General features: G+C 41.3%; 1 protein-coding gene across 1 annotated transcript in view; it reads left to right on the top strand.

The window, feature by feature from the left end:
* Window positions 1-27,109, top strand: part of cacna2d3a (calcium channel, voltage-dependent, alpha 2/delta subunit 3a) — a 144,444-nt gene that overhangs the window by 75,318 nt on the left and 42,017 nt on the right. Inside the window, exons 14-26 of the mRNA XM_079897554.1 lie at window positions 1,636-1,653; window positions 10,858-10,929; window positions 11,191-11,271; window positions 13,451-13,525; window positions 15,902-15,985; window positions 17,581-17,652; window positions 17,784-17,845; window positions 19,941-20,008; window positions 21,622-21,667; window positions 21,750-21,844; window positions 22,055-22,148; window positions 22,879-22,974; window positions 26,525-26,646. Coding sequence (XP_079753680.1) covers window positions 1,636-1,653; window positions 10,858-10,929; window positions 11,191-11,271; window positions 13,451-13,525; window positions 15,902-15,985; window positions 17,581-17,652; window positions 17,784-17,845; window positions 19,941-20,008; window positions 21,622-21,667; window positions 21,750-21,844; window positions 22,055-22,148; window positions 22,879-22,974; window positions 26,525-26,646 — 985 coding nt within the window. The remainder of the gene's footprint in view (window positions 1-1,635; window positions 1,654-10,857; window positions 10,930-11,190; window positions 11,272-13,450; window positions 13,526-15,901; window positions 15,986-17,580; window positions 17,653-17,783; window positions 17,846-19,940; window positions 20,009-21,621; window positions 21,668-21,749; window positions 21,845-22,054; window positions 22,149-22,878; window positions 22,975-26,524; window positions 26,647-27,109) is intronic.

The following is a 27,109-nucleotide window of genomic DNA, read 5'->3' as shown; positions in this document are numbered from 1 at the left end:
GGGAAACCACCACCAATGTGCAGCATCCACTTGGATGATGCGACGGCAGCCATACTGCGCCAGAACACACACACACACACACACACACACACACACACACACACACACACACACACACACACACACACACACACACACACACACACACACACACACACACACACACACACACACACACCAGCTTACTGGTGGAGAGGAGACAGTGATGAAGCCAATCAGTATATGGGGATGATTAGGAGGCCATGATGGACAGGGGCCAATGGGCAAATTTGGCCAGGACACCGGGGTTACACCCCTACTCTTTTTCCGAAGGACATCCTGGGATTTTTAATGACCACAGAGAGTCAGGACCTCGGTTTAACGTCTCATCCGAAGGACGGTGCTCTTTGACAGTATAGTGTCCCCGTCACTACACTGGGGCATACAGGGTGATATGGCTGCTGGCTATATTGAACTTTAATTTGCGCATTCAAGTCAAGTCTCCTTTATTTATATAGCGCTTTTTACAATACATATTGTTTCAAAGCAGCTTTACAGAGATAACAGGAAAATAATGTAACAAAGTTTGTTTCCAGAAGAAAATAGCATCACAGTCCAGCTTAAGTAAGTTCAGTGATGCTTAATTTCTGTTGTAAAAAAGTTATTAATTTAGTTAATTTATATATATAGTCGCTCTGGAGGAAACCGTGATGTCATTGTCCAGCTCAGTTCAGTTCTCATATAATGGTGTCAATGCAGGAGATCAATAATATTGTTGAATTGCATTGTCATTTAATCACCTGCAGAACTTTCTGCTTCCATCAACACTAGCTTTCTGCTTTCTGCTTCGTCTCACACTAATTTGCCCGTTTAGTAAAGCCCTAAGTATCCTGCTCGAGACAGCCTAACTGAAACTGTGTAACAGTTTAGAAAGAATGTATTGAAGTGATATCGAACTGCAGTGCAGTTAACAAATAACCTACTCATGACCCTGGACCATAAACCCAGTCTCGAGTCGCACGGGTATATTTGTGGCAATAGCCAACAATACATTGTATGGGTCAAAAATATAGATTTTTCTTTTATGCCAAAAATCATTAGTATATTAATTAAAGATCATGTTCCATGAAGATATTTTGTAAATTTCCAACTGTAAATATATAAAACATGTATTTCTGTGAGTGAATGCAGCACAATCGCCAACATAAATGAACAACTTTAAAGGAGATTTTCTCAATGTTTAGATTTTTTTGCACCCTCAGATTCCAGATCTTCAAATAGTTGTATCTCGGCCAAACATTGTCCTATCCTAACAATCCATACATCAATGGAATGCTTATTTATTCCGCTTTTAGATGATGCACACATTTTAATTTAAAGAAATTGACCCTGTCTGGTTTTGTGGTCCTGGGTCACATTTTTGCTTTGAAAATTAGTCGACAGCTTGGAGAATCAATGCACGCTGTGGGAAAAATAAACTTTAGTTATTCCAAACGTCTGGAAAACCTCATGTTCGGGACATTACAGACCAAACCCAATGAAATTTACATCAATAGGTGATTCAGATCCAGGCACTGCTCTAAGTAGTAAAGACGAGCAGTAATATGTGTGTGTGTTTACACTCATTTGATGGTAATTTGTGTTTTGTCTTTGTAGCGTCCACAGGCTCAAAAGGTAAAGGTTTGATTGTGATTTAATGGTGTTTCTACATTAACCCATTGAGTGTGTCTGCTTTATGCTATATTGTGTGCAGTGCACTTTGGACAAGTTTTCATTCTCTTTTGATTTCTCATTGAAAGTGGTGTTGTGTAGTCTGTGTCACACTGCCATACTCGATTTCACAGTCATCTGTGTATTTTGGAGGATCTGCTTTCTCTGTAGTATGGAGTCCAGTCTTTGTACATGTGTGGAAGAGATAAGAGATGACTTGACTGTATAGTTTCTTTACTTTACATATATACTGGTCGCCTGGCTTGAATAAACCAGAAGATTATGTTGCTGATGTACAACATTCTCAACAATGCCTGGTTTTTGGATGTTAATGCATCAGAAACCAATCAGCTGCGCTATGAAGATAACGATGTGATCGCTAACAAATTGAGTTCACTAGAGTTTCATGACAGAACTTAGTATTCATGAAAGTGTACTCTTTAAGTATACTTAAGTAGCCTTTTCATTAAAGGGCCCCTATTATGAATTTTTGAGAATGAGCTTTCATGTAGTGTGTAACACAGCTCCGAGTGAATGAAAACATCCTGCAAAGTTTTAAATCTGAAAGTGCACCGGATATAAAGTTATTGTCTTTCAAAAGTAAGAGTCGACTCTGAGTCAATGAAATGAATTGTTTTTCAAACGAGTCATAAGCCGTTTCGTTGTGACGTCAAGACGACACATTAGCATATTGCCCGCCCACTTATAGCGTGCACAGACACCAGGGAACCTCAAACCTCAAACCAGCAGCTGATTCCTGTGGACACTGGAGAGAATCATGTCCAGGAGACGCTGTGCTCTATAATGTGAAGGTAAAGCCAGTGTTTCCACTGCCCAAAGACGAGCATGTGGAGAATCAGAGGTTAAATTTCATCTTTACCACGGTATCACAGCAGTATAATCCTACACTTTTGCTGTGTTCCCTTTATTTCACTGAAGACTGCTTCTCAAATCTCTGAGCTCAATGCAGGATTCACAAACCACTTGCTCTTAAAGATGGGGTTCAAAATACTTAGTTTTGAGTTTTATATTGTGTAGGTCTCCTGCTAACTGGCTAACTCACGTTATCACTGTCTTACTGAAATACTTCTGCTAATCAGCTGTGGGCCACGATTACCTATAACTGTGTCTATTAAAGCAGATCGTCTGTCGTCTCACTACTTTGAGGAAAGATTAAGCATGGAGCAAGATTTGTTTTACCAATGTTTATGTTACATCAGTCATTCACGCTAGAGCTTGGCTAATGTTCTTCACCGCAATATATTAGAAAAATACTCTGTAAATAAATGAGTACAAGTAAAATAATGGGTTTGTTGATGGACATGCACTTGTTAATGCTGATGGTGAGGAATTACATTTGCAACATCTCATAATGTTCCTCAAACTGAGTAGAGTATCACTGAGAAACACTGAGTCCTGCTGGAGTCGTCCTGATGGAGGTTCGGGTTCACTGAGAAACACTGAGTCCTGCTGGAGTCGTCCTGATGGAGGTTCGGGTTCACTGAGAAACACTGAGTCCTGCTGGAGTCGTCCTGATGGAGGATCGGGTTCACTGAGAAACACTGAGTCCTGCTGGAGTCGTCCTGATGGAGGTTCGGGTTCACTGAGAAACACTGAGTCCTGCTCGAGTCGTCCTGATGGAGGTTCACTGAGAAACACTGAGTCCTGCTGGAGTCGTCCTGATGGAGGTTCGGGTTCACTGAGAAACACTGAGTCCTGCTGGAGTCGCCCTGATGGAGGATCGGGTTCACTGAGAAAAACTGAGTCCTGCTGGAGTCGTCCTGATGGAGGATCGGGTTCACTGAGAAACACTGAGTCCTGCTGGAGTCGTCCTGATGGAGGTTCGGGTTCACTGAGAAACACTGAGTCCTGCTGGAGTCGTCCTGATGGAGGTTCGGGTTCACTGAGAAACACTGAGTCCTGATGGAGTCGTCCTGATGGAGGATCGGGTTCACTGAGAAACACTGAGTCCTGCTGGAGTCGTCCTGATGGAGGTTCGGGTTCACTGAGAAACACTGGGTCCTGCTGGAGTCGTCCCGATGGAGGTTCACTGAGAAACACTGAGTCCTGCTGGAGTCGTCCTGATGGAGGTTCGGGTTCACTGAGAAACACTGAGTCCTGCTGGAGTCGTCCTGATGGAGGTTCGGGTTCACTGAGAAACACTGAGTCCTGCTGGAGTCGTCCAGATGGAGGTTCGGGTTCACTGAGAAACACTGAGTCCTGCTGGAGTCGTCCTGATGGAGGTTCGGGTTCACTGAGAAACACTGAGTCCTGCTCGAGTCGTCCTGATGGAGATTCGGGTTCACTGAGAAACACTGAGTCCTGCTGGAGTCGTCCTGATGGAGGATCGGGTTCACTGAGAAACACTGAGTCCTGCTGGAGTCGTCCTGATGGAGGTTCGGGTTCACTGAGAAACACTGAGTCCTGCTGGAGTCGTCCTGATGGAGGTTCGGGTTCACTGAGAAACACTGAGTCCTGCTGGAGTCGTCCTGATTGAGGTTCGGGTTCACTGAGAAACACTGAGCCCTGCTGGAGTCGTCCTGATGGAGGATCGGGTTCACTGAGAAACACTGAGTCCTGCTGGAGTCGTCCTGATGGAGGTTCGGGTTCACTGAGAAACACTGAGTCCTGCTGGAGTCGTCCTGATGGAGATTCGGGTTCACTGAGAAACACTGAGTCCTGCTGGAGTCGTCCTGATGGAGGTTCGGGTTCACTGAGAAACACTGAGTCCTGCTGGAGTCGTCCTGATGGAGGTTCACTGAGAAACACTGAGTCCTGCTGGAGTCGTCCTGATGGAGGTTCGGGTTCACTGAGAAACACTGAGTCCTGCTGGAGTCGTCCTGATGGAGGTTCGGGTTCACTGAGAAACACTGAGTCCTGCTGGAGTCGTCCTGATGGAGGTTCACTGAGAAACACTGAGTCCTGCTGGAGTCGTCCTGATGGAGGTTCACTGAGAAACACTGAGTCCTGCTGGAGTCGTCCTGATGGAGATTCGGGTTCACTGAGAAACACTGAGTCCTGCTCGAGTCGTCCTGATGGAGGTTCGGCTTGAATAACTAGTTCTGCCAGTGTTTCATCATCGGACTCGCGCTCGCATTGATATGGTCAAATCAACGTCATTGTTCGTTACTGTCTTTAGTTTACGGTATAGGAAGCCTCAGGACAAGGGCGATTTTGTTTTCGACACGCGCGCTATACACAGTAAACCAATCACAACAGCCTGAGCTGTCTGGCCAATCAGATCAGAGTAGCTCGTGGAAAGGCGGGATTTAGAGAGATTGATTCATCTGACGAGTCGTTTGAGAATCATTGAAAATGTGGTGATGTGCAAATGTATATTATGAGGAAATTAAACAGTTTTTTGACCTTTTGACCTGATGCATGTAAACCTGTTGTAGGAGACTCCACAACAGCATTAGGAAACTTTTCAAATAGCATAATAGGGGCCCTTTAATATTTTATTATCTGCATGTACAGTCTTTTTAAATACACATTTAAGATTTGAAGTACACAACAACTGCACATTCAATACAACTAAGCACACTTATGTTTCACTGGCTGGTCAGCTCTCATAAAGGCCATGAAACTGCTCTGTTTTAAATGCATATTAAGCATCGGCCAGCCATATGATCCAGAAGGGCTTCAGTGACATATCTGATGACTAGTGTTTTATTCACTCTCACTCTTAGTGTGAGTGTTTGGATGAGGCTCTGAGTGTGCGTAGGGTTCTCTGAGTCTGAGCTATTGTTTTCAACACAAGCCAGCATGATCATTCATCATTTTATAGCCCATTTACTCCCGCAGAGACATCGAGAGAGCAGAGTAAATAAGGGAAGGACATATATAGCACAGTTTAAGCTGTTTATCTGATCCTTAGCTCATTGCCTCACTTCAGACTTCTTGTGAGAATGTATGTTTGTGACTTTTTTTACAGATCATAAATTCATCAAATGAGTGTTTGTGAATGTGCAGTTGTGCATGAATCGTGCATATGCATGTGTGTTGCTGCCATCAGGGAGAAGTAGGCTGTGACGTTTCTGATTTAGATGCAGATGATGAAGCACTTCTTCAGTCTCTGGCAGCTGAGCCACATCCATCCACACCTGAGCATCAGCTCACATCATCACACAGTGCACATGAGTCCTGCGTTCAGGGAGTCATTACCCTTTTAATTCAGAGAATTTCACAGATTTTACATTATTCATTTGAAGTTTTCGTAGTGTATTGATTGTGTTGACTATTTATTGGTGCAGTGTTCCTTCTGGAAATTGTCTTTTTTGTTAAAGTTACTTATAACATGCACATTATACATCTGTCTAATTTAAAAATGCATAACCAATCTAAGAGGAGCTCACATAATATAAGGACAGCATTTTATGCAAATGTATTTAATGTTATGTCTTTAAAAGATACTGTATTTAGATTTTCTTATTAACATTTGGTAAAAGGAGAATTCTGGGGGGAAGATATCTTCTAAGTGGATGTGAAGGGTGAGCACAGAATCATAAGATTTTAAAGATGTAAGTTCATCACACATGTTTAGGGCAGCTGAAATAAAAAAAAAGGGTCAAGCAACGAAAGGGTTTTGGCTAGATGATGTTTACAAAACCTGAAATACACTGCCCTAGGTAGTTTCCAGGTGAAATTCCCACTCAGTGGCACTAAGAGTCTAGTACAGTTGGGTCTATAATAATGCAAAAAAAAAAAAGCTGACTAAAACTAACTAAAAAAATAAGTGGTTATTACAATGAAAGAAAAATATTAACAAATAATGGTTACATGAATAAATGTAGTGATTTTACTTTCGCCAATCCAAGGACGCTAAGTAATGTAGAGATCGGTGCTCAAGTCCTACTTGAGCTACTGGTTAGCGCAGTGACATATGGCGCAACTGTGCCTCCGTCCGACCCGAGTTCGAATCCGACTCATGGTCTCTTGCCGATCCCATTTCCCTCTCTCCACCCCCCCAAAAAAGCTTTCATGTCAATCTCCTCTATCCTTTCTGCAAAAAGCACAAAAATACCAAAATAAATAAATAATTGAGTACATCAGATGACCACCTTCCCCCTCTCTTAGTTCAGGGCTCCAGTCAAGGACTTTTACCTTGGCAGAATGAGAACACTCCCAACAGGAGGCTGTTCAATCATTCGGAATTAATGTAAATGCTCAGCCGAATTATCTGAAAGATTGGTGAGATTTCTAACTTGCGGAGGCTTTTTCTGTATTATCATTACAAGGAAGACACAAGTGTAATAAAATAAATAGTATTAACCAAAGATAAACAAGAATAATTAACTCAACTACTAAATGAATACCGTGAGTGATAAAGGAATAAAGTGCATTAGACACATATAATAAAGTGATTAAGTTGAGTGTGGGGATGACAGAGTTATGTTATCTTATGGAAAGATAAACTGTTGTTTCTCCTAAAGTCCCCCTGTGGTGAAATCCAGCTTTTAATGTTGTTTATATGTCTGTGTGGTGTTTTTAATATGCTTTAAGACAAACCATGTGCAAATTCATAAGTCGACACCATTGCTGAGTATTAAGGACAAAATGCTTAAATATGTAATTTTGGTGATCAAAGATGAGTTTTAAGGGATACAATTATTGACTACAGGGGGACTTTAAACTAAAACGTTGAAGAACTTTATGCATCAAACAAATAAATGAAAGATTATTACATTACCTTTAATGTAAATTAGAAAATCATATACTGATAATATACAACAATGCCAAGGTCTCTGAAAAGAGGCTTGGTAAAGTGATATTTACGCTCCACGTGGTCGAGTGGGAGAATGGCGGTGACGTCAATGGTGGTGACGTCTTCCACTGGTTGTGCTGGGTGACAATGCAGTGGGGAAAGGAGACGGAATCCGTTTCAACAGCCTTGAACATGAAGATCCGTATCAATGGGAGCACCAATGGGTCCTAAAATCTGGAACACACAGATGAGGCCCTGAAGTAGGTGTAGAAAGTCCTTAATCTGGAACACATAGACGAACGAACCTTGAAGTGAAGGTTTGCTCTGCTGAGCTTAACCTTTTTGCAAATGTCTCTGTTTGTCTTCTACCTCTCTGGGCCAGACACTCAGAACTCGGTCAATCCGCTTTTGTCTCTCTGGCATGGAGACTTGGAACGTGCTGCATCTGTTATTGTCTCTCTGGATGAAGACTCTGAACGTAGCGCTTGTCAATGTCTCTTTCCTCACAGACTGGAGGCTCAGAACCTGGTCGTATCTGTTATACTCTCAGCCTTTCAGGCCGGTACTCAGAACGTTATTTTTCTGTTTCTGTCTATTATCATACAGGACAGACTCAGAACTTGGTGTATCTGTTAATGTCTCTCCCATTACAGGCCTGAGACTCAGAACAAGGGGTATCAGTTGAAAGGGCACCTTTATCCCTTTCCGATGAGCAGGAGATTGCAATTTGGCACTTCTCCATTCCAGTGCTGTGATTGGCTGCTGGCATCAGAGTGTGGCCCACCCTTCTTTCCCCTGTGGAGCTCATTTACATAAAGCACACCGTTAGAAGTCTTTAAAGTGTACCATTGCATTTCTCACTTTCCAAACCACCACCAGAATACCTTTGGCAATATTCTAAACAAATAGAGACCAAACAAGATGGAAAAAGATTGAACTGTCATGCATTCATTCATTTGTGCATTAACAGCTGAATTTGTGTAAGATGTTACATTACAAATAGCTGTCACCGAGAATACTTATTCTCTGTGAAGTTTACATACTTATTCTCTGTGAAGTTTACATAAGTTTTAAGGTTTCCAAACATAGTTAAATGGATTTGTGTGGTTCATTGTGATCTCTCTTCGGTTTCACCCACTGCTGCTGAGGTCCTGAGTTTTTATGGCAGTCACAGGCCAGAAAGTTCTGTCTTTTCTGGGCTTGGTACCAGAGGTTATCTTCTTGCCCTCTAAGAGGTGTCTGCTGTTGTCCTAGCATATTTATCTGATGGAGTTGGACAGTTTGTTTGTGTTAGTCCACCAAGATCCAATCAAAATGTAGCAAACCTTTGTCCACTGTTATGGAGAAAGAGGGCCATAAACTAGGCCCTGGAATGTGCTGTTCACCACATAAGTCAGAACATCTAGATAAACAAATAGAAAAGACATGTTCAGTAAACAAGATAAGTAGTCTTGAAGACATTTCTGAGCTGGCTCTGATGTGTTTAATTAGTTGATACCACATTTGATAACGAAATTACTTAAGTATTTTCTATAAAATATGAAGGCATACAGTATGAATAAAATCTGGACATAGTACATTCACCACGTGGCAGCTTCCACGCACTTATGAATACACTCCTGTTGCTTAATATCCAACAGGTGAGATGTGTGACGCAGAATGAATGAAATAACAATACTTTAATGAACACCAAAAACTAGAAAGACAACCATTAACGTTAACGCAAGAAAATGCGTAATGAGGAAAACTGAGAGCTTAAATACACAGAGGAATATCATTAATGGAACACGGGACAGGTGAGAACTAATTTGGAACCATGGCAACAAATGTAAACACAGGCAAAATAATGACAAATAATACCATGACTAGAAACTAAACAGAACAAAACAATTAAACTAAACATGACCCTGACATTATGACATTCATGACCCCCCACCCCCCGGAAGGCACGTCCTCGCGCTGCAAACTAGAGTCCAAACTGAGGAGGCAGGGGGCGCTGGAGGAGGACGAGGAGCAGGCCAAGGGAGACACCAAAGAGATGATGACCAGGAATCAGGGAGGAGATGAGGGTGGGAGGAACCAGAGAGGAGAATCCTAGTCGGAGCTACAGCAACAATTGACCAAGGTAGAGGCAGAGGGACGAGGGACCCCTGCGTAGCCTGAGGGATGACAGAACAAGGTGGAGCTGAGGGATCCACAGGCGGATCCAAGCAGCTGGGTGAAACCACCGAAGGAGGAGCCTGGGGGGAGACAGCGGAGGTGAGGGATCCACAGGCCAAGGCGGAGCTGAAGGAGGAGCCTGGGGGGAAACAGCGGAGGTGAGGGATCCACAGGCCAAGGCAGAGATGAAGGAGGAGGTAGAGGGAGGCTGGGCGAGACAATTCTCGAAGAAGGAGACTTGGTGCTGGATGACAAAAGAGACATGGTGCTAGTTTGATTTAATGACAATGACTTGTAACTGGGCTTAAGCAGCGGCGACGAAGGTAACTTGGAACTGGGTTGAACCAGCAGAGATGAAGACGACTTGGAACTGTACAGAACCAGTGGAGACTGTAGACCAGCAAATATTTCCTCAGTGAAGGGAGTGTGGGCAGGGCTCCAATCCATTCCAACAAACTTCACTAATATGCCCTGGATGACAGATGCTGATGCCGGCTCACACACCTGAACAGAGTCCATGATGGGCCCAGGCTCCGGGATGCCATGGCCTTTGGTAATTACTCTGGCCCTATTTTTATGGGGGGCTTGGGCTCTGAGTCAGCTGTGGGCTCTGGCTTTTCTTCTGTGGCCAGCATAGCTGAGGATGGCTGGGCTCTGGGTCCGGAGTGAGGCTGGTGTTGTCCTCAGCAGTGAGGCAGACTCGCACCTTACAAGCACCCACTCCACATACTTGGCAAAGCTCCCTTGGAGGACCATCCATGGACAGATGTGCTCATTGAGTCCGGTGTTAAAGAATATGCATAACGAGCATTGAGATAGTGGGTGATCCTCGAGGGAGCAATCCCCTCTGCTCCAGCAGGAGGAGCAGGTATATCCATTGTTTTAAATCGTTTTGCTGTTATAAACCGATCTAGGTCTCGTGTTCTGTCACGGTTTAGGTGTGTAGTATAATCCAAAAGACGATGCGATGCAGAATGAATGAAATAACGATATTTTTAATGAACACCAACAACTAGAAAGACAACAAACCATAAGCAAGACAATTAACTGCTTATTCCAAGTTTTTTTTAAATCATATGATAGCTTTGTGGGGAGCCGAGAGATGTTTAAGAATGTCCTATCTTGATTTGTGATTGGTTTATAGTGGGAAGTATACTTTTAGTGTCACAAGTGTTTCATCTGGAGACAGCAGCAAGTTATACCTGTAACAGTGGATTTCACATTTTGTAAAAACTAATGAAAAGTCAGTTTGAAAAGTCAAATGGTATTCATCCACCACTATGTGTTGTTGTCCATTTGTATAGCTGGAACATGCTCAGGGTCCTGTGCTCATGACTACTGTGGCCATGCCTGTGTTCAGCACCAAGAACGAGACCGTGAGTGATGCTAAACATTGACTTCTGTTTCCGTATAACGCTTCTCATACTAGAACTAATCCTGTTCCTGGAGATCTACCTTCCTGCCAAGTTCTTCAGGAGCACTTGATAATTACAGACAAGTGTGTTGGATCTAAACTCGGCTCGTAGGTAGATTTCCAGGAACAGGATTGGGCACCCCTGTACTAGACAAAGGAAATAATGCCAATGTAAGAAAGAAAAAAAAGATGTTCCTAACACACTCATGTTCATTGTTTTAAGAGAAACAAAGGAATTCTTCTTGGAGTGGTTGGCACAGATGTTCCAGTGTCTGAGATACTGAAGGCTATCCCCAAATACAAGGTACGCAAACAACCTTTAATTCTTATATTATTCTAATTGTTCTCCATTTATTAGAACCTGTTGAGTATGTTTCTAGCACCAGTGTTATATGTATCTATAAACAAAAGAATACAAAGACAAACTTTTTTTTTCTCTAGAATGATGTGCCCTGGTTAATTGAAAAGACCATTAATGTGTATTAACTAAATAAATGGATTCAGTTTTCATTTCATGTTGACAAAATGGCTTGACTTCTGCAGTTTTCCTTCCTGTGTTTGACATATTTCCTATGAAAATGCAGGTTTCAAGTAAGTTTGTATCGAAGTAAGAGCAGACCCACACAATACACACACACACGCACACGCTGGTTACGTCCAGCTCCTTGTCTCCCTGGCTCTCTGGATCTCCTCAGCCATCCAGCTCCACTGGTGTGATCACAGCCTCCTGGTTACTCAGATCCACAGTGGTTTTCAGAGTGGTGGCCTCAGAGTTTTGACCCTTCGACTTCACCTTGTCCATATGAGCTTAGGACACCCCCTTGTTCCTTCAACCCAATGGCTCCACCGTGGCTCCTCGCCCTCTCGGCTCCACCACGGACTTCAGGGCCTGTGGCCATCCACTCAATCGCCTTCATCATCTGTGTCCTCTATCCCTCCAGCTCCTCTGTTGTCCTCACTCCCACCGGCTCCACCTTGGTCTTCCGAGCCCCCAGCTTTTCCTCAGTCCTCGGATCAGCCGGCTCAACCACCGCGGTGGTAAAAACAAAAAACTGCTACCCTAAATATAATAAGATAACCTTGTTTGAAATGGGTTTGGCTAAAAGAACATTTTAAGTATAGGTACTTATTTATACTATATTGACTATATGACTATATTGGGTTAAATAGAATTGCATTACTAAAAAGAGACTAAAATACAATTTTCGTAGACTAAAACTAGACAAAAATAGTCATGGATAATTCTGACTAAAACTCAAATTAAAACCGGCCGCCAAAAACAACACTAGTCTCCACCAGGGCATCCCACTCGGCTGGTTCCTCCTTGGCCTCCTCCACCGGCTGGTCCTCCCAAACACAGAGATGAAAGATGATTCAACTGATGGTAGGAGAATTGTGCACAGAACAACAGGTGAGTATCAGATGGAGTTCAATCAGTTGGTTGAACACAATAAACAGTCTGAATCTCCAATGGATATAAACCGTTAACACGAGCATAGCAACAATGGAAAAATACAATGGAGGTTGGTGGTTGTGTGGAAGGTGAGGGAGAGCTTGGTGGAGACGGGACAGGTTTGGATTGCTCTCTCTCATCAAAGCTATTGCTATAATAAGAAATGGTAACTTTATTTTGCTAGTCCACTTTAGACATTCTACTATAAATGACTTTCAATTAGCGGTGTCATCTAGCAGTCATTAGAGTATTAGTAGACTGTCTGCTTAACAACACTTTAATGTGATGCTCTCCAAACTGACTATAAGTAACTTTGCAACTTATGTCAACTTATTCTACTAACCCTAACCTAAGATAATCTATTAATACTCTGAGAGTTAGTTGACATGTAGTTGCAAAGTTACTTCTAGCAAGTAAACTGTCTTAATTGGACTATTAGTGTAACCTAAAATGAAAAATCACTCGTATTGATCAGAAACTTCAAAAAGCCAATAAGACCCATTATAATCAGTGAAACTGTCTACACTGAAAGTGATGAGTCACAGCAAAGAGAGACCCTGCTCGATTCCTCACTTAATCCATGAGCTTGTACTTCATTCGACACAAAGGACAAACGGATCTCATGTCTGTTCTCCAGCCCCTGGAGCGAGGACGACGGAGAAGCATCATATCATACATCACTCACAAGGTTTTAAACATTAAAATTGGCATATCAGACATGTTACTGTTCAATCAATCAACATATATTTCTGTAGTACATTTAAAAAGGACTAAAGTGCTTTACACTACCAACAGTTACAATACAGACACAATTAATTATATACAATATGTAACATATAATCACATCAGCGGTTTCATTGAGGAGAGACGAGTCTCAGCTGAGATCAGAGATTGCTGCGACACTAACACACATGACCTCGGTCTTTAACAGACTGTGGACTTCCGCAGTTTAAAATGTGACAGTATCTCTGATTTTGATTGCTACTTCTGCTGTGTGTGTGTGTGTGTGTGTGTGTGTGTGTGTTCACAGCTGGGAATCCATGGTTATGCCTTTGCCATCACCAACAACGGATACATACTCACCCATCCAGACCTGCAGCCTCTGGTAATGTATCGCTTGTGTTGTTGATGATGATGATGATGATGATAGCGAACGCTGAGGCTGATGGGAGAATGCGTCTCATTAGACTCATTGTGCTGTGAGCCGACAGCTGTGGACAGTAATGAGTGTTTGACAGATGATGAGATGTCAAACCTCCTCCATGATGTCACTGCTGTGAGAACTGTCAGTAAATAAAGCTGTGCAATAGTCAAAGAGGAACAGAGCTCAGGGTTTGAGTCAGAGGGCAATGAAAACAGTCAAGACGATCACAAGTTATATATATTTTTGGTTCTATGCATGAATCCTCCAGCATATACCAGCATGAATGTCATGTTTGTTTATGTGGATTAGAGCTGGTATAGTGCAGATGACCAGCAATGCTAAAACATATCTAGGTCATTTTTCATTCCATAAAAATCAAATGGAAGAAGAAATGATATTTTGCAATGTAAAAAAGCCTTTTTAAGAGCCATTACATTTTATAACAACCTAAACATGTTCTCATTAGCATAAGGTCAATAAATGTAATTCATAAATATCATTACAATACATTAATTAGTTTTGTTGTAGCACCTTTACATATATATATATTATTGTGGTACTGCCTTTTGGTAGTATTTATTGTATTGTATTTAATTGATCATATATGCATTATATTTTGTTTTCTTTAGTTTTTGGAGTGAAAAGTGACCTGGACTTTTATTCCTTTCTTTTTCTACGTTTAATAATGTAGCTGATTTGCAGGATAAAGCTGATGTCCCTGTATCTACACAGAACTACACATTGCAACAGAAAAAGCCTGCTCTTTTAATCTCTCCCGTTTATAAAGATAAGCATCTCGACTCTTCCTTTAGTGTCGTTCTGCCACTGGAGGGCAGTCTATACCCGTCTCACACACTGATCCACAGAACGCTTATCTGTTAAAAGCCTAATGACAGAGTAAAGCTGTCCTATCACAGGAGGACTAACAGCTTTCATAGTGTGATCACTGTGGGACAAACATTCATTACAGTTTTACATGTTGTATTGACTTACAGAATGTACTTTTTTTTTAAAGGTGCCGTAGAATGGATTATTTTATTATTTTATAATGTTTCCTGGGGTGCCCTTATAATGTTAGTATGTTTTTTAGATCAAAATTTGTTATAATTTAGAAATAAAAGGCATATTTCCTAGCCTGATTTCATCCATTGGTTTGAACACTCTGTTTGAAGGGGCGTGTCTGCTGTGAGACTTCAGTGTTGTTGCCCACTGCTGTGATTGGCTGACATGCTTGCATATGAAATATCTGGCATTACATGTAGAGCTATCTGGAAAACTTTTACTATTACAGCTTTTATACGTTTTTACTATTACAGCTATCGGGATTAACGAATCATGAGAAGTTTTTTAAGTATTTAGATCTATTCCAGCATTGAGCAGATGACAGCCTGTTGATCGCGTGAATGAAGATCTTATCACTGCAACGCGATTTACTGATGCATAAACAGTGTTGAACGACTTTGAAAGAAAGATTATCTGTCTGAACTTGAACAATTACAAATCAGAAATTCACATAACCCACTGGTTCTCCAGAGGCTCGGATGAAGGAACTAAAAAAATACTTTTGTGTTCATTTGTACATCCAAACACTGAGCAACTGCCATGCTTCGTTCGCTCGTTTGCAAGCCACGATGTCTCTCGAGGAAAAAACAATGTCGCGCTGGATAACGCAGTGTAAATTATCGTTAATAAAATCACTACTTACCGCTTGCGGGAATATAACGTTAGTTGAAATTGCCCCCTTCGTCCGTTTGAGACGCCAAGAGATGCCTGGCTGCTTGATATTGTTCCAAGTTAGAAAAAACAGTCCGTGGTGAAACGGGCAGAGCAACTAACAACTTCGAATTAAACTGTAGCGGTATCCGATTATAGATAGATTATAGATAGATCTGCCATTTTCCCTATGATCCTCGCTTGTTTCTTCACCTGCAGAACTTCTGATGATTCGGCTGCGCAGTTTCGCCTGGCACTGAGCATGGGCTGGCATATGCAAATTTGTAGAGGCGTACATATTAATGATCCCGACTGTTGCGTCACAGTTGGTGTTATGTGGAGATTCGCCTGTTTTTCAGGGGTGTTTTTCAAAAACGAGATTTAAATAAGAAAGAGAAAACTATGGTGTTTGAGACTCACTGTATGTCATGTCCATGTACTGAACTCTTGTTATTTAACTATGCCAAGATAAATTAAATTTCACATTCTAGGGCACCTTTAATGATCTATTGAAAAAAGTCAGTTACTACTAGTGTTTATTACAGTGTCACACTAATACACATCATGTTTATCCATGTTAATATCAATGAATCTCATCGGTGTTGCCGTGTCATGTGTTTCTAGTATGAAGAAGGGAAAAAGCGGAGGAAATCCAGTTACAGCAGTGTGGATCTGTCGGAGGTGGAGTGGGAGGACAAGGAGGATGAGGTGCGCTTGTATTTATACTTATTAAAAAAGTTATAAATACAGTTTTAATGATAGTTGTGGTGAAACCTGTTAATCATAACACAGCGATAGATACACAGCCACATAATTAAATCCAACACTTACTCCACATTTACTTCTATTATAGCCTATAGGCTATTAACATCAGTCTTTCTTAATTAAAAAGTCAAAGAGGGAACAAGATAAATTCGTTTACATTTATCTCACTGACTTATCATATAAAATGATCTTATTTAACCGTTATTTAACAGTAAGTAGAGTTTCTTCATTATTCAATTCTGAAACCTGAAACATGAACATGGAATATCTTCACAAAGTCTTTTTGAAAAATAAACCTCGATAGCCTGTGTGTTGCACCAAACCCTGAAAGTACAGTACAGAGACGTTTGGGGCCAAAATATAATGAAATGTTTTAAAATGCCTTTAAATTTGGTACAATATGACCTACTTTCAAGAGTCTGGTCTCCTTAACTTATTTGGTACAATGATGTCTGGTACTGTGTCTCGTTTCCCCGATCTGTTCTCGGTGTATTTAAGCCCTGTGTGTCAGTCTGTTCCTGGTATGTCGATGTTGTGTTTAAGTAGGTTCTTCTGTTCATGTTTCTTTGCTCCTATTTGAGATTTTGAGTTAATAAAACACTGTAATTATAGATCATGCATCCTCTCTGTATGTGACAGATACACTTGAATTACCAGGTAGTCACATTTATAGACTAAACAGAATCTAACTGAGCTAAAACAGCCAATTGTACTACATTAAAAAACAATAATTGGAATGAGGTATTTTTGTTAAGTATCTTAGATGGAGTTATGGATTGCGCTGGCATATTATAGAGTTGTATACAGTTGGAAAAGGCTACAAACGCATTACTATTGGCCTTTTAAATCATTAAAAAATCATTATGCTATTTCCTTTCACATTTACTTGTATCAAAACTGTTGTTATACGCTTGGCCCTGTAAAAGCCGGTTCACACCAAAAATGTTAACTATGAACTCAGTTTATAAAAAGAGAGGATGGTGGAGTCCATGAAATCATTGGAATCACTTTCAGAGCTTTTTTTCCAGCAGATGATTGTTTTGAGACAATTATTGAGAGCCAATCAAAATCTATATTGAAGGAATTCTGCAAAGTTATGCATATCAAGTATATTCAGGGGATTTTCCTTTTTTTCCCCAATGGATATTCATTTTCTTTTAAAGCTGCAAAAAATAAAACTTTATTGCTGATCACTTGTCATTGGATTTCCTCATATGGATCTTAATACTAGATGCAAACTGGGTCTAAGAGTTAGACAGACACTTATTGGTTTCTGGGAACATAATCAAAGTCAGAATAAATGGATGTGAAGCAGTTTGTCTGGAGATCAGAATATCATAGAGACTGACAGTATGGAAGGGCTCAAATATCGTAAGCAACCACACTAGAAATCACTTAGAAACTCACATTTTATTATTAAAGTATTACAATCTAGTTATCTTTTTTGGAGCTTGAAAAATATAGGACAGTTTTTAGATTTCTCAATTTGATTATCAGATATGTTTTTGTTGTTGTTTTTTTATACATTTTTTGTCCAGTTGCGTAATGCCATGGTGAACAGACAGACGGGAAGCTTCTCTATGAAAGTGAAGAAGACCGTGGATAAAGGGGCAAGAAACTCCCTCTACACACACACACACACACACACACACACACACACACACAGTAAACATATCTCTGAAAAGGTCTTTTCTTTCATCCTCTTATAGTGTGTGTGTGTTTGTTTATGCCTGTGTCTCAGAAGCGTGTGCTTGTTCTACACAATGACTACTACTACACAGACATCAAAGGAACTCCCTTCAGGTGAGATCTTTTGTTGCCCTTATATATAAAGCCGTGTAGAACAACAGAAACACTGCAGATTGAGACAGAAGGCTGGACTCAGAACTGCTTCCCAGTGAACCAACACTTCTCTGCATGCCACCGACTGCAGAACGCCTCCAAAACATTATTTTATACAACATATATATATAGTCAGGGTCCAAAATTAGTGCTACAACTCATTATCAGATCATTGTGCACTGTCTAGGATGTTTCTCTCTGATCTTCATTAAATGAAGAAAACAGTTTCTTGTAGAAGATAAAAAAAAAAAAATCCACATGAGCTAATAAACGTAATCCTGAGCCAAAGCCTCCATCCCGTTCCCGGCTGACCAGGTGTGTGAGCATGCCACAACATCCATGCCAGTGGGAATATTGATGGTGCTGGATGAGGAAGAAGGGCTGATCGACTGGGAGACGGAGGTAGTGCTTCTCACCCTGCCCACCCACGAACCTTCGCCACCAGTCTCAGTCATCACAGAGTGTTCTTCGTCACCACCATCCCTGTCCACTCATCTACAGCCAGTCTTCTTCTCCTGCACGTCCCACTGAAGCCAGCCGTTCTCCCGGCTCCGCTGGCTCCCTTCAGCCCCTCGGCTCCACCATCAGCCCTGCTCCGCCTTGGGGCTTCGGGTCCCCAGTTCCAGGCTCTACCTCGTCCCTCGGAGCCCTCAGTTCCACCTCAGCCCGTCAGCCAATTGGCTCCTCGCCTCCACCCTGGACCGCCATCCTTCCGGCTCCACCAGGCTCCCTTGTCCCACCGGCTCCACCTTGGTCAGTCGTTGCCCCACCATTGCCACGGACTTCGGGACTGTCTTCTGTGCTCCATTTATCACGGTTTTCTCCAGAGCGGCTATCTATATATAAATTAATCACTTTTTTACAACAAAAATTAACCATCACTGAACTTACTTAAGCTGGATTGTGATGCTATTTTCTTCTAGAAACAAACTTTGTTGCATTCGTTTCCTGTTATCTCTGTGAAGCATCTTTGAAACAATATGTATTGTAAAAAGTGCTATATAAATAAAGGAGACTTGACTTGACCCCATCCCTCCACCCCTACGGCTTCGTCAGGCTCCTTCATCCCTCAGGCTCCACTGTGTCCTCACTCCTCCCGCCCCTGGCTCCACCTCGGCCACTCGTTGCCAGGACTCTGCCTTGGTCTCCCAGTCCTTCAGTGTCACCGGGTCTCTCAGTCCCATGGGCTCCACCTGGGCCTCAAATCTCCAGGTCATTGCTGTCGGTTGGGCGTAATGGACCACCTCGGCTCCTCCTGCATCACTGCCACCGTGGGGCGCTCTGGGATCTCGTCAGCCATCTGTTCCTCCCTGGATCAGAGTCCTTAACCTCACTATTCTGATGTATTCTTTCACATGTCAGAATAACTGACAAAAACAGCACTGTGAAACCTTTCACAAAGCAGATTAGTGAAGTTAGGGACTCAAGGAAGAGTTAGCTGACAAAAACAGCACTGTGAAATATTTCATGCAAAAAAAAAAAAAAAAGAAACTGCTTGTCACTGGCATTGTCAGTTATGGCTCAAAAGCTATGTTTCTATTCAAAGTTGTGAATTTAACTTGTGCGCAAAATTGGAATATGGCGTAAAACACTTGCGAATAAAGCAGTGTTTCCATCTCATGTGTTCAAGAGAACAAAATCATCACTTCCTGGGAAATTGGTGCAAAGTATCAGTAATAAAAATGGAATGTTTGGGAACGCAATTGTGTGAGACGAATTAAACCAAATCATTCTGATCACAAACTTTGGCTCAGGCGTTTCAGAACCACCAAATAAATTAAAAACTTAAATAGCACTTTATTTCAACATTTATTCTCCTGATCCAGCTCTGTGCAAAGCTGGTTGGGAACTAGGAACCCATTGCACTGTTTCAGTCAATGCAACAAAAAGGATTAATGTAGTCCCAAAAAGGATTAATGTAGTCCCAACACAAATGGATTGTTAACTTAACATTTTAATTCCATTTGACAAAATAAAATTGAGTATAGATGGCAATCAAGTAAAAAATTCAAGAGGTTTTTTTTTTGAGTGTATGATTTATCTCTCTTGTTTTCAGCTTAGGAGTGGCCCTGTCCAGAGGTCATGGCAAATATTCCTTCAGAGGGAATATCTCTGTTGAAGAAGGTAACTATCGGTTTAAAGAGACTCTGTCCTCTACATTCCCTTTGATTCATTATAATGTGTGTCTGTTAGCTTTTGTCAGCATATGTGATTAAGATGTTATCTCTTGTGTATTATACACTTACCAGCCACTTTATTAGGTACATCTGTTCAACTGCTCATTTACACAAATGTCTTATCAGCCAATCACATGGCAGAAACTCAATGCATGTAGACATGGGGCAAATTCCAAACGGCACTTTTGCGCCTTTGAAGGGCCCTTTAGAAAGGGGACACCATTTGTAGGTGTTTTCCTAGCGTAAGTGAACAGCTGGATCTCTTCACGAAGGGCCCTTCCTTGAGGCCGTTTGCGAAGGGTACATGCGATGGTCACTTCAGGGAAGTAATTTTATCATTTATGGTCATAAATACGAATTCTCCAGATTCATTTTAAAGCTAAATGGCTTTAAAATGAGTTTGAGTTAACTTGCAAACAGAGCAATTCAAGTTGTTTTGTTTGTGGTATATTTCACACATTTTTGTCACGTTATGTTTAAATAAGTTTCATAGTTAAGAAATGTGTTAGGTAATGCAGGGTTCAGAGATGAGACTGCATGTTTTAAAGTTGAGAACAGAAAAATACACTCTCACACACACACACACACACATATATTAACTCATATTTTAAAAACTTGGAACGTTTCCAGCACCTCGTTGATTTATAAAGTGGGCGATGAGTGTATTTTGCTGCTGTTCCATAGATCTATGTGAAACGCATGTTAATTGGCTTTGCTGGTCTGGAAATGTGTAATGCTAGACGTCCATTAGTATGTGTAGCTTGTTGCGTGGCTAATGTGTATCTGGGCCAGTGAAGCCAGGAGCTTATCTAGTGACTGAGGGGCTATTTACACTACACCGTTGTCAACTAAAAACGTAAAACTTTGAATGCTTTTTGGCTGTTCATTTACATGACAATGGCATTTTGGGGCCTGAAACACAGACTTTTGATAACTGAATTCAAAGTGCAAGTTTTAGATTTCCAATGACATTAGTGCAGATTTCCAAATGACTTCTCACTCCTGTGAATGGTGGGTGACTGAAACCATTTGACAGCCATAAACATTGTCTAGCGAATCTGACAACAAATTTGTTTCCTTATTTAATGATGAACAGCACAATTCATTGTGACTAGCATTATATGATGTGATTGTTACACATCAAACATGATCAATCACAAATATTGCAGCTGTTAATCAGCTTGCATTTCATAGTTGATCATTTGATTGCTAGCTGATTACATGTCAAAGTCCTAGGACTGAACTTCAGGTCTTTTCCCCTCATTAGTATTTCAACATGAACTTTTAATGCACTAAAAATCAAATACAGACAGACCCCTCATTTCAGAAGACCACCTCATGCCACTGTGTTTTAGGCAGGTGTTTGTCGTTGGGGGTTTGAACAACATTCTTATATCACAATCATTTCAGGACTAGGTTTAGATATGATAGTCTGATAGGAATCAGTGTTGATGTTCCTCATTAACAAATGTTGCTGATCAAGGATTATGTCCTGTTTGGCTCAGTCATGGCATATGAATATGAAGCAGCATTAAGCATGATGTGTTTCTTCTGTTTCAGGACTACATGATTTGGAGCATCCAGATGTTGTATTAGCAGATGAATGGTAAAGTCGCATCTTTTGAGGTTTTATTCAGTGCCTTATTGAAGTGTCTACACAGTATGAATGATGTTTGCATGCTTTTCAGGACATACTGTAACACAGAGGAACATCCAGAACATCCTTTCCTATCTCAGATCGATGCCATAAAGCTTTATTTTAATGGAGAACCACATCTGAAGTGTGAGCTGAGTGCAAAAGCACACTAACATTTGTTTTGATGACTTAGTTTTTGTGTTGTTCAATGTGTATGTTTACTTCTTTGAACTAATCTTTGTACTAATGAATGACAGTACAAAATAAAATAACTTAAAAATGATAAAATTCCAAGTTCCATTTAGAATTAGTATTCTATTTAGAGTTATGATTAGTATCCTATGATTGCTTTGTTAGGTGATACGGATCTGATCCAGGAGGTTCTGTTTGATGCCGTGGTCACGGCCCCGCTGGAAGCGTACTGGACCAGCCTCGCTCTCAATAAATCAGAGTAAGAACAGCACAAGCTTTCTTAATACACATTTTTGGACTTAATGTACAAAAATATATTTTTAATATTTCAATACGATGCAATACATTTTATAGCCTCGGAAACTATTTTCCTTTTCAAATGATGTTAATAAACGAATAAGTATTAACCAAGTGCCAAATAGTTCTTTACTTACTGCTACTGTTGTAGGCAATGCACCCTTTCACCAAATTTTGCCAATAAAGTGTTGAATGCCTTATTTTTATCATCCAGTCAGATCTTCTGTAATATACAGAGAGCGGTCAACTGGGTTGTGAATGGCATTTCATGTTGACTTTAACTAGAATTTTTGTATAATGCATTATAAAGGTATTCATAATGTACATTAATGCATCATATAATTTCATAAATAATTGTAACCAAAAGTTTAAATAAATTATAATATTTGCAGATTCCTCGTTACATCTGAAATTGGTTGTTCGTCATGTATTTTAATGCATTATACTTTCTAAAGGTGTGTTATCAATGAGTAGATAAGTATTATAATGTATTATACTACAATTATTCATGAGACCATACAATGCATTATAAGGTGCATTATAAAGCATACATAATGCATTAAAAATACTTTTATAATGCATTATATATAATGTTTTTGCCCAAAGTGTTCCCGAATCTTCATTTTTTAAATTGTTCCTTATTAACTTCATTATTCATTATGTATTTCCTGTGGTTCTCTTTGTTCTGGTAGGAACTCTGATAAAGGGGTGGAGATAGCTTACCTCGGCACTCGAACCGGACTATCACGCATAAACCTCTTTGTGATGCCAGACCAACTGACCAATCAGTAAGTACATCATACTTCTCATGAGTCTATATTACATAGCAAATTCTATACTGATCAGTAGTAACTAATGTGTAATAAATGTTTTGGAAGAGACTGTAAATGCCAGTGTTGGTGGAGTAACTAATGAAAAACGTAACAACATTTTTTACCGTAGTGTGTCAATGGCTCTGCTGCTTTCAAAACAGTGCAGCTTTTTTTAAGTAACAAGTTAAAAGGGAACTTTGACGCTGTGTCATGGTGTTGATGCTATAGGAATGCCTCCAGTGTGACCGGTGTCTGAAGCACATGTGAAAACATGGCAATTCTATTGGCTGACGGAGGTCAGGTGACAGCCCTACATCATGGAATCCCCAGTTTCTTGAGGCCGCATACCTTTTCTAGGGCCCTATCTTACACCCGGTGCAATGCAGCGTCAAGCGCGACGCAAGTGTTATTTGCTAGTTTCAGCCCGACGCAGTTTTCATTTTCACGTCCTGCGCCACGTTGTTTAAATAGCAAATGCATTTGCGCCCATTTGTCCGCCCATGGGCTACTGGTCTGAGAACGAGGTGTGTTCTGCCGCATTGTTGGCGCGTTGCTCTTTTGAGGCAACAGAAATAGACTGAGCCATTGACCAACTGAACCTGCTCTAAAGTCAATGGCGCAATATTTTTTTTTTGTTATTTAATGAGCGCGTTAGTAATGTGCGCCTATAGGCGGGTCCACAACACGCGTACACTCTGCTTATTAAACACACAAGGACGCACGCGCAGCAGCACACAAACATGCCAAATATTTAAAATAAAAGGATTACAATGTAAAAGAGTATTATTATTGTGTACATAAAGATATGGTGAATCGGTCTTGTCCCGTAGATGTTCTGCTAGCGCACTTTGACCTCGCGCACGAGCAGTTCCGTTTGCGCTCTGGAGACGTGTTCGGTCTTTCCACTATCAAATTCCTCCATGTAAATAACAAATCTGCCATGGCGCGAGCGCAACTGGCATTTAAAGGGGATGGAAGATGAGACTCTGATTGGTTTAATGCACGTAAATCCCAAAACACACCCATTACTCATTATGAGAATAGGGACAACACTTTTCAACCATGAGCCGGGAGCGCCGACCATTTTTCCCGTCGTTAAACTAGCAAAAGTGGATTCGGACATGCACTAAGTGAACTTGCGCCGTGCACTTTAGACCATGCGCTTAGATCGTTAAAATAGGGCCCTTAGTGTGATTGTTTGTCAAATTGAATGTCCTGTTTGATTGATTTATTTAGATTATTATTTAGAATTCTAAACAATCTAGGAGATGTGTGCCACCGTGCCTGCTTTCTTACAGGGGACAACTCACACGATCTCTGTGTTGTTTTTTTGGAGCGGAGCATGACCGGTCTTTTCCCGAGAGGGCTGACTGTATTTATTCTGTTAATTGTGAGCATTCACAATAAGGAATCTCCACTCCCGCTTGGCTCTCTTCTTGAGGGATGAGAGTCAGACATCTGTGCTCCATGGTTCTGGTCCCGAGTTTACCAAGGCGGCTCAGCGGCTTTGGCAATTGAGATTGCAGGTTCAGTTGGTTAAAGCAGAGCTTGAGATGGGTGTCCCGCTTTCTCTCACTATTTCTCCAACTTCAAAGTCTATCATTTCTTTAGTTTAAGCACTGCTCCAGTTTGGATTTTTTCTCGAGGGAAGAAAAGTCAGGCAGCTCAACAGCTCAGGTCATGCAAATGAATATGTATTTGGTTTTAAAACAGTAGAAGCAGGGGTTTCTGAGGCTGCTCCATCCCTCTCCCCTGCTTATGAGGAGCTGCTCAAGGTGGTCACTCGGGCCATGGACAAGCTTCAAGTGAGAAAATGGGTATTGCCTTGTAGTAAGTTAGACGAGCGCTTTCATCCCAGGTCACCCGTAGCCTCTTCCAAGAAGCCTTCTGTTTTTCCTTGATCTCCAATCTGAGGTGTCGATATCATGGAGGAACCCCTTCTCATCTTGCATCATCACCTCTGCCACTAGGGCATGTCTATACTGCAATGCCCCAGGTTGAAGAGATGCCCAGCCCTGATATCGCTGCCCTTACGCCTCTTTCACATCGTCGTTGAAAGCTCCGGAAGATCAGAGGAAAAGTGGGGCCTGGGTTGCTTTCGCAAGACACTCACAGCTCTCAATGGCCGGCTAGCCCGTGGCATTTGTGAGGTCCCTCATCTCTCATGGCACATACACTGTCTAGAAATGAGGGCAGTATTTCTAGTACTGAGATGCTTTCTCCCACAACTGAGGGGCTACTATATGTTGGTCAGGACTGACAACACAACAGTGGACTCTTTCATCAATGTGTTTGATTCCCCTTTTTAGGTGGGTGCAGCAAATCTTCTCTGCTCTGGCAAGAAACCAGACATTTTTTAACCTGAGAGCAGTTTACAGTCCAGGGCATGCAACTTTCAATTGGAGATCCTGTCAAGGCAGGGGCGGAGGCCCAGGGAATGGAGGCTCCTGCAAGTGGTTGAGTCCATATGACAGAGGTACAGCTGAACGGAAGTGGACTTGTTTGTCTCCGAGGAGTCAACCCACTGTCCCATCTGGTTCGCCCTTACACCTCCAGCTCCATTGGGGCTGGATGGGATGGTACAGATGTGACCGAGGCTTCGTCTGTACACCTTACCTCCAATAGCTCTGCTCCTGGGAGTTTAAGCGAGTGTTTGCCAAGACGGAGTCCACCTATTGTTAATGGCTCCATTCTGGCCAGTCCGAGTCTGGTTCCCAGATCTGGTGTCTCTCCTGGACAACACTTCTTTAAAGCTTCCCGTTCAGAGACAACTTCTGTTTCAAGTGTAGGGGTCGATTTTTTTTGTGTGTGTGTGCTATTGAAGTCCCTCAAGTCCAAAATGGACTGACCTGATACACTACAAAATAGCTTGAATTGGCATTGTGTTATACAGGCTTCAGTGTTCATCACTCCAGGGATGAGTTTGCATAGCAGAGAGTAATAAAGCATTGATGTGACTGTAATAAAAAATAACTTTTTTTATATAGTAGCTTCTCCTCAAACTTTTTTATTATTTATTATTAGTAACTTTGTAGCTTGGCCATACTACTGGCCATACCAGCTTCCCCAACACTGGCAACACACTGCTGTTTTATGAATAATTTGTGTTGCAAGATTATGCTACCCAGAATAAGTCTAGACTTAGTCTAGACCCCGCTCAGCATGTAATATAATATCACACCTCTAGACTCTGTTTGTTTTCGTTTGCACCGTTTCTCCCAGCCTTGTTTGTCGTCATGGTAATTCATTTGATTTTGTCATTGTGATCAGGTGTGTGTGACATTATCTCCCCTATTTTAGTTCAGTTCAGTTTGTGTCTTTGTCGGGTCTAGTCTATGTGTAGTGTTGGATGTACCTCGTTGGAATTACCCTGTTGGAAATAGCCTGTTAACCTTCTTCATCATCTTCGTGATCTTTGTGTTATTTATGTGTTTAGTCTCTCCCTCACAACCCGTGACAATTAGTTTAACATCCCTCTTATAACAGCCTGTAATAATGAGGTAATGTGTGTGTTGTGTGTTGTAAGAGACTTCCTGACAGCAGAGGATAAGGAGTTGGTGTTCAGTGCTGATCATTTTCCTCTGTGGTACAAACGGGCTGCTGAACAGGTGCCTGGCACCTTTATCTACTCCCTTTCATTCAACAAAGGTGATTATACACACAAAACAGGCAGTTTAAATAAAGCAATCCAATCAGTCTGGACATTTGCATTTATTTCCTAAAGTTACTTTATTGCAACATTTCCATTCAGAATCACATTTCTAGATCAAAGTTCTTGAAATGTGCTGTCTTTCAGAATGTACCCCTGTAAATCGCTTACCACATAACTAGCCTAAATAGCTGCATCTCTGAAAAATATATTATTGTGTGGACAGACCTTTTCAGATAGACCTCCATCTCTTCTCCCTCATGTGTTGAGTTTTTTTTTTTACTTTAACGATATAGAAAAGACATAGATACTGTACTTTTGTGGTCTACTCTCCTTATTTAATGACACATCCCATGAATAACGAATTGGAACTTCAATGCCATCAGCGTGACCGCTGTTTGAAGCATGTGTAACAAACACGGCAACAGTCCATGACATCACAAGCGGATCGCCCGTGAGTAT

The sequence above is a fragment of the Squalius cephalus genome (genome assembly GCF_949319135.1).
Source record: "Squalius cephalus genome assembly, chromosome: 16".
Classification (NCBI taxonomy): domain Eukaryota; kingdom Metazoa; phylum Chordata; class Actinopteri; order Cypriniformes; family Leuciscidae; genus Squalius; species Squalius cephalus.
The sequence above is the reverse complement of the archived record's forward strand: the minus strand, read 5'-3'. Positions and strand labels throughout refer to the sequence as shown.